The following is a 16,552-nucleotide window of genomic DNA, read 5'->3' as shown; positions in this document are numbered from 1 at the left end:
ATGGCCAGAGGCCCTGGCTCCACAGCCAGGACCGGCCATGCCAGGGAGCCTGGTACAGGAGATGCTGCTAGTCGGGATGCTGATTACATTCCCTGATCCAGGAGCCTCAATGTCCTGGTCCAGGGCAGGAGGGCTAGCCACATTGAGCACAGTCTGCTTGGATTCCTACTTAAGCTGTTTTTTCAAGACCTTTTCAAGGTCTTGCCCCCTTGCCCCACCTTCCTCTGGCCCCTTCTCTCTGGGTCCCGGTCAAAGAAGGGAGACGAAGCAGTGTGGGTCTCCTCTCCTTCCCTCTTTCACCGGGAAGGCGACAGGAGCAGGCAGAGGCCGTTTTCCTTGCAGAAGATGCGTCTAACGCAAGCCCCGAACACTTCCATGGGGCTGTAGCCCCAGCCTAAATCTCCACGGGAGCCTCGCCGATCCCTGGTTTTTGGTTTTGGCGAAACTGGGTTTCCCTTGCAAAAGATGCGGCTGACACAAGCCCTGAACACTTCAATGTGGCTGTAACCCCCTGTGTTTTGTGTGTGTGTGTGTTTGTCTTTTGGCGAAACTGGGTTTCCAATCCCAACCTGCCTCTTCCTCCATCCTTCATCCGGACAGCTCGCAAACTGTTTTGCTGAAAAGTGCGATTAAGGGGCACTTCGTGTATTATCTGCCCCCTTCCAGCGTTCGCCTGGTCAAAAGAACAAACCAGAATAAAGGATCCCGGGATTCAACTGTCGTTATTTTTTTTTAAAAGGGGAGAGAGGCGGGGGTCACATGACGGCGAGTCACCGATTTGGCGATGGGGCTGCCCCTCGGGGCTTGCTGCAGAGCCGCCCGCCCCCCAAACTCCGGGCGGGGGCGCTGACGTCACGGCAGAGCCCGGGCCGCGAGCGTATAAACCGCGGGGCGCGGGCGCGGGCGCACCCGGCGCAGTCACCCCGCGATCGGCCGCCCGCATCGCGGTGCGCGCCAGCCCTCGGCCGCCCCCCGGGTAAGGCGCGCGGCCCGCGGCTGGGAGCGGGGGCCTCCGGAGAGGTGCGGGGGGCAGGACTGGGGGAAGGGGTGGGCGTCCCCAGCCCGCGGAGAACTTTCCAAGTGGGGAAAAGAGCCTTCGGGACCTGCTATCCGGCGCGGTGGTCTTTTGATCAGGGGGTCGGGAGGGAGGGGTGTTGCAGAGTTTAAGGGGCGAAGGATGCCGTTCGGCAGTGACGGGTTGCTTTAGTGCAGTTCAGTTGGAGGGTCATCTCCTCCAGACTGTGATCGGAGGACAGCCTTCAGGGATACTTCAGGTTCTGGTTGTTTGAAGAGTCGGCCTACCGGAGGCGCTGCTTGTAAGATTAAAAACAAACAAACAAACAAACCCTACAAACCGATCGGTCATCAGGGTCATCGAGATGAGGGTCACGGCTAGGGTCATGGACCTGTTGGGGTTTTGGGGAGTGGGTGCGGGAAGGGGAGGGTCTCGCGCTCACAAGTGCATCTTGCTGCTGAAAATGAGATTGCTTCTGCTTTCTGTCTGAGAGCCTGGGAGTCCAGACCTCCGGGCAAGGGGAGAGAGTCTTGAGAAAGGCCAAGTTGTAGCCAAGTTGTTGAGTGTCTTTCTCGAGGGAGTCTTGGACCTGATTGGCTTCAGGAAGGTGGAAATCCGAGTTGAAGGAGAGGAACTCTTGGAGTGGACAGAGTTTAATAAGAGTGAAGCACTGTCTCTGCAAGTTTGACAGCTCTGAACCTGAGCAGGTCCTCTCCCTGCCAGAAGGACAAGGCTAAATGTGATATCCTTGGGCAGGCAGGCAGAAGTGAGGCATACACCTCAAGCAGAAATTCTTCTCCCCCTCGAATAAGAGCATATTCAGGCAGCTGGGGAGCATCAGGGCAACTTTACTAAACATGGAAGTTCCAATCAGCCCTGGTCCAGTCCAGCCGGGGGGAATGATGTCATTGTCACGTGTTCCCCACTGAGGCATAAAAGCCTGCTGGGTGCTGGTGCTACTTAAGTGCCATGTTTAGACAAGAGCGGTAACCTGGCCAGCTGGTCCCCAGCTGCATTAACTTGTTGCTTTTCAAGCCTTCTCTGGAGGCTCTTGGTGCCTTCTGGCTGCCTCTGTGCCGGCTCTGAGTGGGGAATCCCCAGGCTTCCTTAAGGATGGAGGAAGCCCCAGGGCAGTGGACGATACTAACGGTACCTTTTCCTCTTTGCAAATAACAGTCTGCCCGAGGAGCTGCTGTGTGTGTGTGTGTGTGTTCAGTTGAAAGCCTGCTGGATTTGGGGACTGCTTCACTGGTGCTCCTTGTGTGAGGGTTACTTGGTAACCTCACGTACTAAAATATCACCGATGACTGTGTTCGAGCTCCCTGAACTCATGCTTCCTGATGCTACCATCTTGGCTGCTTTGCCTTCCAGGACCTGACGATGACTCTGAACCATGTCACCATGCGCCAGGGCACGGCGGGCATGCAGCCGCAGCAGCAGCGCTGGAGCATCCCCGCCGACGGCAGGCATCTCATGGTCCAGAAGGAGCCCCAGCAGTACGGCCAGCGCAGCCGTCCCCCTGCCGCCCCCGAGGACCCCTGCCGCCGGAGCTGGTCCTCCGACTCTACGGACTCAGTCATCTCCTCTGAGTCCGGAAACACCTACTATCGGGTGGTTCTCATCGGGGAGCAGGGGGTGGGCAAGTCCACTCTGGCCAACATCTTTGCGGGTGTCCATGACAGCATGGACAGCGACTGCGAAGTGCTTGGAGGTAGGTGGCCCGGCTCCGGGGGGCTTTACGGGGTCAGCAGCGGTTCAGGAGGAAGAGCAAGTGGGTGGGTCATTTGTCTGCAGAGTTGGGAACTGCAATTATGCCTTCTTGGCTCTGCCTGGGGAGCCCAGTCCCCACAGAAGCGCTGGCATAGGCCTCTGGGACAAGAAAGTGAAAATGCTTGTAAATAGAAGCTGGGCCAGAGAGGGAATTTCTTACATTCCAGCTCTAAAGGGACCGGGGAGACGGTTTTCAGAGGGTGGAGCCGGAGGGTCAGGATCCCACCTCTGGCTTTTGCCAGGTCTGACCTGGACCTTTCAAGCACTCAGTGTAGACACAGCCTTTTTCCATGGTGATACTTAAAACCAAGCCAATTAGAAAACTGTTAGGATGAATTCATTAGTTTGTTTATTGCAGTATTAGAGGCTTTGCTGCTGCTAAGTCGCTTCAGTCGTGTCTGACTCTGTGCAACCCCATAGACGGCAGCCCACCAGGCTCCCCTGTCCCTGGGATTCTCCAGGCAAGAACACTGGAGTGGGTTGCCATTAGAGGCTTTAGAGGGTATAAAATTGTTTAAAATCTCTATTTTCAATAGCACAATATTTAAAAAAGATATTGAAGGATAACAATGATGATACTTAACGTTTGTAAGTATACTTATGGTTTTTCAATTTTCCATGGATAATCTCATTTAAGGTATTTATTATTTAGGCCTTGGTTTCCAAAACTGATCTGAGGTGATACAGTCTCAAAAAAATCACATATTCCTCAAGTAAAGCATAGCACTGTATTCTGGGAAGTAAGATGAGGCTCCTGTAATCGATGGTTTAAATTCAGTGTCTTTCAGCCACAGGGTCTTAGACGATGCCAGGGTCACTGTATGTCCCTGTTTGCATTTGTGGAAATGAAGGAAGCATGCTTGTCCCAGTGGCATGGTCTGTCTGAACGCTCAGTTGCAACTCACCGCTGAATCACAGGTTTCAGGAGTAGGAAGATGCCTTAGTGATGACACGGTTCTGCCCTCTGCTTGATGCACAGAAATCCTACTCCTTCCTTACTGCTGTCAGCCCGTTTCTACTAAACATCTATTCTTCCTTTGTCTGGGAGTTCACTGCTTCATGAGGCAGCTCCGGAACTGGCTTTAAATGATGACTCATTGATAGAACATTGATTTTTCTCCTCACTCCTGACGTCTCAGGGATGACAGCTAAACCCTAGTTCAAGGGAGAAAGAGGCTCAGTATCTCTTTTTTTAGTAAAGACCCACGGGTGCGTGTCCCTATAGGAGACAGGCAGGAGGCTCTCATCTAGAATGTGCATTTGCAGTGGGACAGATGCTTCATTGGGTGCCTTATATTTGTGACTTTATTTTGGTCCTCACATCATGTCTGTACACTGAGTCTTAGGGACTTACCTGGAATCACCCTCTGGAGCATCTTGGATTAGAACCCGGGATTTTCGAAATTAGTTTGGTGGTGTTCACCTTCCACCATTGATAGGGAACCTGCTATGCGCCAGGCACATAGTGCTAAGTACTTCCCACAGGTATTTTAATAGTACTTATAAAAATTAAGCCCATTTGGTTCTAAAGTCCCTATTTTACAGGTGAAGAAGTGGAAGCTTGTGAAGTCAAGTGACTTTCCCAGGGTGAAAAAGCTAGTCCCTGGTTTGCCCAGGATTCAAAACTAGTTGTGATTGAATCTAAATTCCTGTGTTCTTTCACTGTACTCGGCCGCCACTGGATTTAGCATCCGAATGCTGTTACATACTATAGCACTTTGGGCAGGGTACCTCCCACATGCCTGGCTCCATGCCATGCTCTGGGGTACTCAGTGATGGATGAGGTACACCATAATACCCTCTTAGGAAGGATTTGAAGGCTGGGGGCTGTAATTTAGAGCAGCATAAAAATTAATAAAGAAGTCACAGTAAAGTACTTTGGGGATTGATATGAAAAAGAGACCAACTAAGAATTTTTGTTCATTTCTTTAAGAGGGAGGGATTGAAATAATTAGTATATAGCAGACTCTCAAAAATGTTTGTCCATTAGAGCACAGTGGTACCTGTCCAGAAGGTGGTATTCCTGTGAGCATAGGGTATGAAGAAGACTGACCCATCCCTGAACCTTGGGAAGGCAGGCTTCTGTATTTGGGAGGCTTCTTTGTTTAATGGGGAGAGGGGACTATTGGTAGGGGGAATCCTTTCGTGATCTCCTCAGACAGAGAATCTTTGACAACAGGAAGCTTCTTGGGTGACTCATCCTACCTAATCTGACCTATTTGAGTAACTCATACTGTCTAGGATTACAGCTCTTACCTGTGGGGGGCTGTTGGAATCGGTGGTTGGCTTTATCTTTCCCGAGGAGAGGGTTTTCCATGGCACTTCACTGCATTGTTCTTTTTTTCAGCATTAACCATAAGATAAAAAGTACACGATACTCTCATCATTATTTCTCCAAATAAAGATGAATGTTGTTAAGATTATATTGCACTAATCTTATGACTCTCTGTGCATATTTAATGCCATTCATTCATTCACTCATCTGTCCATTCATCAGTTACTGAACGTATACCATGAAGCTTGATGCGACTCAGTGAGGACATACTAAGAGTCGTGGGGTTTCTTCCTTAAGGATACTGACAGTATTTGTAGTCGAGAGCAGATATACACCCACTTATAAATCAAGATAGGACGCGGTTAGTATCTTCAAAGAGGTACAAGGGCAGTACTGGGGGAATTCAGAGGAGAAAATAAATACCACTTCTGGCTGTGAAATCAGGAAAAGTTTCATGCAAGTGTTGGTCTCTGAGCTGGACCCTAAGGACCACTAGGATTTAGAAGCCCTGAGGGAGGTGGGAAGACATTGCACGTATGCACAGATGTACAGCAGAGACCACTGGACTTGAAACCTCGTATGTGGGTTTGGACCCCAGTTTTGATGCTGGGCTTCCTTCATAGCTCAGTTGGTAAAGAATCCGCCTGCAATGCAGGAGATCCTGGTTTGATTCCTGGGTGGGCAAGATCCCCTGGAGAAGGGATAGGCTACCCACTCCAGTGTTCTTGGGCTTCCGTTGTGGCTCAGTTGGTGAAGAATCTGCCTGCAATGGGGGAGACCTGGGTTTGATCCCTGGGTTGGGAAGAGCCCCTGGGGAAGGGAATGGCTACCCACTCCAGTATTCTGGCCTGGAGAATTCCATGGACTATGCAGTCCATGGGGTCACAAAGAGTCAGACACGACTGAGCCACTTTCACTTTCACTTTCTTTTCACTTTGATGCTGGGTGCTCCTGGACAAGATACTTACCCTTCTCATGCTTCCTCATTAGTAAAATAGGGACACTACTGACATCAAAGGTTATTAAGAGGATAAGGGGAGATAGCACAGTGCCGGGCACAGAGTGAGTACCAAGTGAACATTAGCTGGGGCTGATTCTGCGTCTGCTGTTTCCTTCCCGTGGGCTTCTCTTCCGCGCCGGCCCTTTCACTGCTTGAAGCCCTTCGTCCACTCTGGTGCCTCTTGCCTGGGGCCCTGTGAGGCGGGCAGAGGAGACGGGAGCCACTAGAGGGGAGGCCAGTGCTCCTCAGTGCTGCTTGTTCCTTTCCAAGTGGGACCCTCTGGACTCTGAAAGCTGAAAGCAGTTGAGAGTTCTGGGGGGAGAGGGATGCTGGAGCCTCAGAACTTTCCAGAGGCTGCCAGGACCAGTTCCGGCAGGTGAGAGAACTCCTGTTCAGGCTCACACACAGCCCTGGAGCCAGTCTTGAGCAGGGTGGTCCTCCGAGCAAAGAGGGTGGGGGGTCAAATGCAGTACAGACAAATCAAGAGGCAGCAGTTCAGGGAAAATGGAGACCGACCACAGTTGCCCAGTTAGAAACTCTCCCCCACCCCTCAGGAGGGTCTCTCCTGTTCTACAGGGGGTGAGTCCACCCCCCGCACCCCAGCCTTCATGGGGGAGCACCAGAAAAAGGAGGCCTTCTCCAGACCAGGGATCTGAGAAGCCTTCTAGCAAGAGGCCTCAACCCTTTCTCCACACAGCTTCACCCAGCGCATATTTCAAAGGACTCGTCTAGAATTTCATATTCTTTTATGTCAGCTCTTCTTACCTGATTAGCACTTAAAAAGGCTGAAAGGTAAGTGCCTAAGAGAGGAAGAGAAACGCAAGCTTTGGTTACAAGCAGGTTCTCTCCTGGTAGCAGAAGGCTGTCACGCGGACGCTCTGTGTGTTTGAGGAATCCTTGGGGCACGTAGCCAGAGGCGCTACATAAACCCAGGTGCAGGGCACATGGCCACAGCAGGGCCGAGATGTATTGTTTTAGGCTCCTGGGTTTCCAACACAGTGACTTTCAGGCAGGGGTAAGTCAAAACGATCCTGTCAGGAACCTTCCGGGACAGCAAAGCAGTTTGTCCTTAATTTGCAACTGGACTCTTCAGTCCACTTATTCCTCTAGACTTCTTCTGATAATTCTTAAACTGAGAGAAAGTTTGAGTTTGCTTTTTCCCTTAGCTACTGGAATACAGTATGCTTCTGTCTGAACTACTAGAGATTCAAGCAGATCTCTTGTGCCTGCCCACTTTTGGGTAGTGAGTGATGAGCAGAGAAAGTGGGGTGTTTTTTTTTGAGTTTTCTGAGTGCAAGGAAGGCTTTCAGAGAAAAGATAAAAACTCTGAGGTGGTCACGGGCAGGCAGCCACGCCCCCACCACTACCCCCAGCCCGATCTGTGCTGCCCAAACTCTGATGGTTTGCACTTGGTTGTATACATTTGCCTGTTGAAGTCATGAGACTCTACTCTCCACTAAGCCAAGTTATGCTGTTCACTCCGATCCATTCCTGATGCATCCTGAGGGTAGCAAACACGGTGGGAATAAATAGACTTAAAAATCCCCAGTGGGAAACAGTTACCATCGTTTAGAAGAGTGACTCCAGAAAAGGTGGGGACACTGAGAAATTCAAAGTTGTTCCTGGTTCATTTTTATTCTCCTCTGTCCACGTTTCCTTCCTTTCTCTCTCCTGATTCTAGTCCCTAGATGAAGAAACATTAGACCAGGAGCATGGCTTTTCTGTTTTACATTGGAGCGTAGTTGCTTTACAGTGTTGTGAATTTCTGCTGTATAAGAGTGTGAGTCGGTTACAAGCACACCTGTATCTCCTTGCTCTTGAGCCTCTGCACCCTGCATTCCACCCCTGTGGATCGTCGCAGAGCGCTGGGCTGGTTCCCTGTGCTGTACACAGCGGGTTCCCTCTTAAGCCTCTGCCCCCTGCATTCCGCCCCCGTGGATCGTCGCAGAGCGCTGGGCTGGTTCCCTGTGCTGTATACAGCGGGTTCCCTCTTAAGCCTCTGCCCCCTGCATTCCGCCCCCGTGGATCGTCGCAGAGCGCTGGGCTGGTTCCCTGCGCTGTATTCAGTGGCTTCCCACTAGCTATATACACGTCAATGCTACTCTCTCGGTTTGTCCCATGCCCTTCTTCCCCACTGCGTCTGCAAGTCCGTTCTCTACGTCTGCGTCTCTATTCCTGCCCTGTAAATAGGTTCGTCAGTACCATTTTTCTAGATTCCATATATATGTATTGATGTACAGTGTTTGTTTTTCTCCCTCTGACTTACTTTATTCTGTGCAACAGACTCTAGGTTCATCCACATCACTACAAATGACCCAATTCCATTCCTTTTTATGGCTGGGTAATATTCCATTGTATATATGCACCACATCTTTATCCATTCTTCTGCTGATGGACATCTAGGCTGCTTTCATGTCCTGACTGTTGTAAATAGTACTTTTACAATTTGCACATGAACATTGGGATAATGTGTCTTTTTCAGTTATGTAAACCAGGAGCACTGCTTCTTCTAAGTACCTCACTGTTATAAAGCAGGAAATATCCTGGTTCCTACAATGCAGGGCTCTTCAGCTAGGATTACCTGTAATAGGAAACAGCAAGTATGGCAAGAACCAACTTCCATGATCTGAAGAAGTGATGATAACAGCTAACATTTACTGCATGTCTACTGTGTGCCCAGGCTTGATAAATGTAATTGTCAGATAGCCCTAAGGTATGGATACTATAATCAGTTCCATTTCACAGATGAAGAGACTGAGGCCCAGAGAAATTAAGAAAGCAGTTCAGAGCCAAATAGTTAATAAGGGCGGGCACCCAGATTTGAGTTCAGGTTTGCTTGTGCTCACAGCTGCAGTGCTATATTTATCATCCATTCATTCATTTGATAAGTATTTACTAAGCACCCGCCATCTACCCAGGAAGTGTCCTGGGTGCTGGGGGAGAGGGCAGTGAACAGCACAGAGGTAAATCTGCGTTAACATTCTGGAAGGTGAGAGGGACCGAAAATAATAAAATGAGTACATTAAATGCATTCTTGTTAGATAGCAATCAGCACAGTGAAGAAAAAACAGGGAAGGGAGTAAGGAATATTGGGAGGAGGATGACGGAATTTTAAGAAGGTGGTCAGGAAACACATCACTCAGAAGGAGGTGAGGGAACAAGCCTTCGAATATTGGAGAGAACTGTTGTCATTCAGTCGCCCAGCTGTGTCCGACTCTTTGCGACCCCATGGACTGTAGCCAGACCTGCCTGTCCCTCGCCATCTCCCGAAGTTTGCCCAAGTTCATGTCCATTGCATTGGTGATGCCATCTCATCCTCTGGTGCTCTCTTCTTCTGATTGTCCTAGTTCCTAGCAAAAAGAACAGCCAACGAAAAATGACCAAAAAACAAAAAGACAAAAAATCATTACGAAGATAATAATTTTCTAATGTTAAAATTCAAAACAGGAAACCGCATTGTACAAATAGAGGGAGTATGGGCTTAGTTGTGTGGAACTGATGGGAATTTCTCTTGCAAAAATCCCACTGAACTCAGTTACTCCCCTCCCCCCTACACACACACTGATTTTTCTGGCCTGGAGCTGCTCTGCCCTTTGGACTGCATTCACCCTTCACCTACACTCAATCTGGGCTCAAGTGCCAGGAGGGAAGTTTCCATTACTAAGTAGAGCTGGAGGCTGTGCCTCTGTTCTACTTAAGATGGAAAAGCGATCCCGTTTATTCCAGGGACCTATATTTTTTAAATGCAGAAAATGTAATCAAAACAAGGGTAGTCTCAAGATTTTTTTCTTGCATATTTCAAAAGAGCTCTGTGAGCTGAAAGCTCCTGAAATTGCCAGTGAATGTTCAGTCATCAGCCCTGTGAGGGCTGTGAGCTACGTTTGCAGTTCTACTGGGCAGTCAGTGTTTCTCAGGCAGCATCCATGGAATCGGAGTCAAAAGTACTCAAGTGAGTTTATTCTCCTAAAGGGTTTTCCTGTATAAAATGTATAGGAATGATGAAAATGAATGGATGCCTTTCAAGTGTTTAGTGACACATATTCGGAAGAAGCAGGAGATCTGCTTAGTAAATACTGGAGGAATATGTGCGGAATGTTGTTGAAGGTGGTTAAAAAAGAGTTTATCTTTGTGAATATTTACACAGTTTACTCTGTCTACTTGCATAATTAATTGCATAGTTAGTAAGTTTATTTTCTGGCATAATTTGCTGCATCACCCTCTTAGAGAAAAGTGTTGCCTATCTGTTTGACTCCAACATCACTGTTCTTTCTTTTCCAGAAGATACATATGAACGAACACTGATGGTTGATGGGGAAATTGCAACAATTATCCTCCTGGACATGTGGGAGAACAAGGTATGCAGGGCCCGTGACTGTAAACTCCTCTGGGGCCTGCCTTCCAACAGGCTGTTTGGTGCAAGGGTGACATTGTCCTTCTTGATGTTCCAGATAAGGTGGACTCATTTTCTTGATTAAAAAGCATTTACTTCTGAAGACCGAAACTGTTGTAAGGAACACGTTGTTCATAAATGAGCTCTGAATAACAAGCAAGTGGCAGTGATCTGCCCTTAGGTCTATTCAGAAATACAAAGTGTATTTGTTTTAGGGAAAGTCCCAGTAAGTATGGGTGATAATTTTAAACTGCATAAAACCTTATTATATGAAGTTGACATTCTCAATAGTTTTCACATTTTGCTTTTTTTGGTGAAAGGTTTGGGGTTTCTGAGCTTGTATGCTAGACCGACCTTCTGTTTATTGAGACTCCTCCTATGCTAATGAAAGGATTCTTAATTTCATCACTTAGGAAAGGCAACGGAGAAGGCAATGGCACCCCACTCCAGTACTCTTGCCTGGAAAATCCCATGGACGGAGGAGCCTGGTAGGGGTCCATGGGGTCGCGAAGAGTCGTACAGGACTGCGAGACTTCACTTTCACTTTTCTCTTTCATGCATTGGAGAAGGAAATGGCAACCCACTCCAGTGTTCTTGCCTGGAGAATGCCAGGGACGGGGGAGCCTGGTGGGCTGCCGTCTATGGGGTCGCACAGAGTCGGACACGACTGAAGCGACTTAGCAGCAGTAGCAGTAGCAGCAGGAGAGGCAAAAAGAATTTTATGGAAGCCAGGAAAGGCTCCTTTTAGGTGGTTGAAATAAAATTGGAAATATTGTTTGGCAGACCCATTGTATAATTTATCAACTCAAGCTGTAGGAGGAATCAGAAAGTCAAAGTTTTTGGCGTCCGTCCCGTCTGAGCTAGCAGTCTTTACAGTCACAGACATCATGGAAGACAGATGCCTCTGGGGGGAGTTGGAATGAATTTTCTTCCTCTCCCGAATCAGCAGAGGGACGCTGGGATACACACGTTCCCTCTTTCAAACGGACACCTCATTCAACCAGGCAGCTCTGAGCTCATGGAAGACCTTGTCCTTTATCAGGGGGAGAGTGAGTGGCTACAGGACCACTGCATGCAGGTGGGGGATGCCTACCTGATCGTCTACTCCATCACGGACCGAGCCAGCTTTGAGAAGGCATCCGAGCTGCGGATTCAGCTTCGCAGGGCCCGGCAGACCGAGGACATCCCGATAATCCTGGTTGGCAACAAAAGTGACCTGGTGCGGTGCCGGGAAGTGTCCGTATCAGGTAAGAGGAGCGGTGCCAGTACTGTAGAAACGTCTCTGAGTCCCTTGCCTTTTGCTTCTGATGGTTGCTCTTTCCTGAAGCTGAAACCGGGGACTTACTAGAATGCCACGTGGAGTTTTGAGAATCCTCTCGAAGAGGTCCACGTTCCCAGCAGATCATCTGCTCTACGTGCGGGATTCCAGTCTCTCCATCCCCAAGGCTTTCTCTGGGATTCCTTTAGGGAAGAGGTTTGGCTCAGGGAAAACTGGCCATCCCCAGCCTTTTGGCCTCGTCCCTTCTATTCTCCAGGGAGATCTCAAGCCTTCTGGGAAGTGAAAGTAACATCTTTAGACAGGAAGGATGGGCACTTTGATTAAGGGGCATTGTGAGAAAGAGTCTCACCGAGATTGAGAATTCTACTCTGGCTGCCTCTGGTTCCTAGAAGCATCCTTCCAGCCCTCACTCTTTGTTTCCTGAATTCCAGTCAAGGCATCAGTCTGCTGGTGTCACGTACCCTTGTCATAATTCAAGGATACTTTCTATTTGTTGAGCTGGCACCCAAGTGCCTTTGGGGACCTTAAAATTTTATTGTCCTAATACAGATTTGTACAATGGTAAAAAAAAAAAAAATAAAATGCTGCATTTCCAGCCTCAACCCAGGAGTAAAGAACCCTGTAAAAGACTGAAAAGACCCAACCAGCTTGGGAATGCCTTACTCTTGGGAAATGGCTGTCTATAGTAGTTAGTTCCCCCCAAACAAAAACGTGGACACCTGGTCATTGAACACAGGAGAACATTCGAAATTGAGACTGTTTCAGAAAAACTTGTTTGTAGGGTTGCTGTAATTGTACTGTACATATGTGAAATCTTCAAAATTTTTTCAAAATATCTCATCAAAACTTAAAAAAAGTTTTTTTAAGAGAGGAAATAAACTAGTAGGATTCTTAATTTTCAATTCAGGAACTGAATCAGGAGAAAGAGTAAAGAACATGAACTTGAGAGTGAAGCAGACCTGGATTCACAGCTGCTACTTACAGGCTGTGTGAATGCCCCTCCCTTCCTGTTTCATCAGCTACCTGAAAGGGATAGTGTACTTTTAAAGACTGTTGTGAACATTAAAAAAATATTTGTCAAGTATTTAGCCCATTTCCCGAGGGGAGTCAATTAAGACAATGGCTGGGACTATTATAATTAATACTATGACACTGGTGAATTTGATGGGCCCGATCTAAAGCCCGTCTTTGCTGCTTCCAGGAATTTTCCTGTGAGGCTCTTTGCTTCTGTTTAAGGGAGGCCACGTGTCCCCGTGGCCTCCGGTATCCATCATGTGGATTGCTGACTTCGAGTTCCCTGGGGCACCGTTTAAAGTTAGGCCGCATCCAGCTTGGCTGTGTGCGTGTCGCCGCATCCAGCTTGGCTGTGTGCGTGTCGGGTCAAATCTGCAGCTCCCCTGACTCTCCTCTCGCCCTCTTGCTTTCCCCATCAGAAGGGAGAGCGTGTGCTGTGGTGTTCGACTGCAAGTTCATCGAGACCTCTGCAGCCGTCCAGCACAACGTCAAGGAGCTGTTTGAAGGCATCGTGCGGCAGGTCCGCCTCCGGCGGGACAGCAAGGAGAAGAACGAGCGGCGGCTGGCCTACCAGAAGCGGCGGGAGAGCATCCCCAGGAAAGCCAGGCGCTTCTGGGGCAAGATCGTGGCCAAAAACAACAAGAACATGGCCTTCAAGCTCAAGTCCAAGTCCTGCCACGACCTCTCGGTGCTCTAGGCACCCAGAGCCACCCGCTGTCCCGCAGAGGACATCACTGAAGGCCACTGGGACCCATAATCTATATTAGATTGGATTCTTAAGTATCGTTAGATGTGGCTTCCCCTATTGTAGCTGGGAACTAATGTGCTAGCCTGCTGGGCAATGTACGCATGGAAAATGAAAGAGCTTCGTGAGGAGTCAGTATTCATTTACAGGAAGAGCCTGACCTTTGCTGTTTGAACACCCAAGACTCATTAGAGGGCGTGGTCGGGGTTCACATGTGTTTCTTCTCTCCTTTGGTTGATAGAGAATCGAAGCCTACCGAAGAATGCCTGGATAAGAACTTTTCCTAGTTAAAATTTTGCCTGGTGTTCTGATATGTGAATTTGAGGCCAATCAGTCGGTCATAGGCAAATATAGGAAAGCTGTCAAAAGAGTTTTGCAAAGGAAAGAGAACTTCTGTCTTTGTAGCTTATATTTGTGGAGCTAGAACTGCATAACTGGGTTCATCATGGTCATCACTGTCATTGCTCCGTGAAGCTGTGAGAGATGATGGACTTGCTGGAAACGAAAGCTTAGCAAACTATTTTTGTTCAATGCCCATAGTTGATGATCCAGAAATCTGTAGAATTTGGAATTGATACATGTACCACTTATGGGTTCAAAAACTGTGTATTTACTATTGTGTCTTATATTTTTTTATTTAGAGGAAAATTATTTTAATCAGATTCTATTTAGCCAAACCACATTTTCTGTTGCATTGTTTTTAAAATCATGGGGCCATCATAAAAATATTTTTAACATCTAAATTACTAAGAACGTAGAGTGCAAAATGCCAGATTTTAAAATATAATCGAAGCTCTGAATTTTTGTAAAACACAAAACATAAATACTTCCAGCATTTTGGGTTGACCCTTGTATGCCGCAGCTCTGCTCTATTTATTATTATTTTGCAAAATAACAACCATTGTAACATTTGATAAAGCATATTTATGAACCTGTTTCTTATTAAGAAAAACACCCGTTTTATTACCATTTTCTATCTTTTTCAGAATATTCAAGTTTTTACCTATATGTCTTATAATAAAATAAATAAAATCTTTGGAAAAAAAAAGGCATTCCTAAATATTTTTCCTCTCCAGGAAAGATGGTTGTGATCATTTTGGTATAGCTTCCAGAGCAAGCAAACTATAAAGAAACCTACCTATCATTTTATTTCTTCTTTTCATTGGCAGTAGCCCAGTCATTATCTGTTTTAAAGAGTATTCCTGACCCCTGTCCTTTGGGACGTGATTCACAATAATGCAAGGTGATTTTCAGCTGATACAGTTAGGAAGTATTTGGAGTCACGTAAATGCTAAGTTACAATAAAAGTGAGATTGATCTTTACTTTGGTCTGGAAAATTCCTAACTCAACAGATGGGCCTCGCTTTGCTCCCCAAAGGCTCATGGTCCTAAGCTTGAGTAAAGCATTAGAGGAAATTATAAAGGATTAGGGAGGAAAAAAAGGAAGCTGGTGATTTTCAGCCTGAGATCTAGCCAGGCAAGGCTTTAACCAAATTTTCCTTGCTGACTTTATTACAGCTGGACATTAATACATGGCTGCTTTCCAGTGGTGCTGTGTAGCCCTTCTGCTGCAGGAGTGGGGCTCCCTGTTCACACCCCTGGCCCCCATGTGCCCCCTCTTTCACTCTCAACTCCCTCTCTTTCTGAATTTGTGGTCAGACACACACAGTGACAATCGTGGGACCTTGCATATTGCCTCGAGTGACACAGTTTTACAAGGGGTTTCTTTTCTGTTCTGTTGCCCTTTCTTCTCCCTTTTCTAAGTTGGGAGCAGAAGTTCCCATCTCAGAACTTTGTCTCTTTGAATTGTGTAAGGAAACAGTACAGGGAAGTGATGAGAGTAAAGATTCAGGTTACACAGGCCTCTGCGGAATTCCGGCTGTGCCATTTAACATGTGCATCTGGAGTAGAGATTAAAGCTTCTTAACTATCAGTTTCTCATCTGCAAAACGGGGCTGCTAAATATACCTGCCTTATAAGGTTGTGAGATGGATGTTGTTCAGTTTGCCACACTGTAAAGAGCTTGAGAGATGGCAGTTTTCATTGACACACATCTTCCATTTTGCATCAATTAGTTTTTTTTTTAAATTTTAATTGGAGGCTAATTACCTTAGAATATTGTTTTATATGTCAGTCTCCCCAAAATGAAATGGACACTCCTTAAAATCAAGAACCACTTCAATCTTTTCCTTTTCACCTCTCTGCGGTACAGAGCTTTACATACATTGAAGGTTTTAATAGCATTTCTTCTTGAATAGTTTCTCCCAGTGGCTCCATGAGGTTGACAGGCCATTTTACAGCAAACAAGGCCAGGGGATAAGTGACTTCCTCAGTTTGTTCAGCTATGAAGTATCTGGGTTATGACTGGTATCCAGCTGTGATGTATTTGCATCTTCTAGAATCTAAAACCGTTTCCTGTACACACAGCTCTTTTCATCCTCATCGGCCAGCCCTTCTCCCCGCCCCACATACCACACACCACACACAGCATGGCACACCTCCCCTGCACAGCCCCCACACGTAACACAAACCGCACACACGCACCCTCCACGTAGCATACACACACAACATGCACACACATCCCACAGCACACATACCACACACGCGCCTGACACGCACACACACACACACACGTGTTCTTTATACTCTTTTCTCCCAATTCAGCCTGCCTCCTCACTTATTGCAGATCTCCTTAGATAAACAGCCAACGGCTCCCAGGCGTCTAAGCCTCAGGGCCCGTTGAGGACCGTTGCCCCAGGGCTCCCCCAGCTGAGCCAGGCACACTGCAGGTTGCAGTTCAGTCTGAGAGGTGGTTTGGTTCAAACAGATCTGGGTTTCAAACTGGTTTCATCACTGTGGCTATGTGACCAGTAGGAATTTGCTTATCCCCTTCAGCCTCAGTTTGCCCATCTGTGATGTAGGTATAACACCCACTTCACATGGTTGCGATGAGAACAGTGAGAGACCTGCAAAAGTTTTCGCCCCAAGGTAGCTCCCACAGCTACTGCTCCTACACAGAATCTTGCCTTCACTCACCCTCACCTCCTCCAGACATTGCTGGGCG

At 47.5% G+C, this 16,552-nt stretch overlaps 1 protein-coding gene across 6 annotated transcripts; it reads left to right on the top strand.

The window, feature by feature from the left end:
* Nucleotides 1–830: 830 nt before the first annotated feature.
* On the top strand, nucleotides 831–14,721 carry GEM (GTP binding protein overexpressed in skeletal muscle). 6 transcript variants are annotated; one of them, XM_070382969.1, is made up of 5 exons: nucleotides 831–976; nucleotides 2,387–2,726; nucleotides 10,339–10,415; nucleotides 11,493–11,697; nucleotides 13,163–14,719. In XM_070382969.1, the coding sequence occupies exons 2-5, from the start codon at nucleotides 2,396–2,398 to the stop codon at nucleotides 13,438–13,440; spliced, it is 891 nt and encodes a 296-aa protein (XP_070239070.1). In that variant the 5' UTR covers nucleotides 831–976; nucleotides 2,387–2,395; the 3' UTR covers nucleotides 13,441–14,719. The 6 variants fall into 6 exon arrangements, with proteins under 6 accessions (XP_070239070.1, XP_070239072.1, XP_070239074.1 ...); XM_070382970.1 differs by lacking the exon at nucleotides 831–976 and adding an exon at nucleotides 996–1,020 and having other exon boundaries at nucleotides 13,163–14,720; XM_005895531.2 differs by lacking the exon at nucleotides 831–976 and adding an exon at nucleotides 1,980–2,164 and having other exon boundaries at nucleotides 13,163–14,720.
* Nucleotides 14,722–16,552: the final 1,831 nt, after the last annotated feature.

The sequence above is a fragment of the Bos mutus genome, chromosome 14, assembly GCF_027580195.1.
Source record: "Bos mutus isolate GX-2022 chromosome 14, NWIPB_WYAK_1.1, whole genome shotgun sequence".
In the NCBI taxonomy this organism is placed as follows: Eukaryota; Metazoa; Chordata; class Mammalia; order Artiodactyla; family Bovidae; genus Bos; species Bos mutus.
The sequence above is the reverse complement of the archived record's forward strand: the minus strand, read 5'-3'. Positions and strand labels throughout refer to the sequence as shown.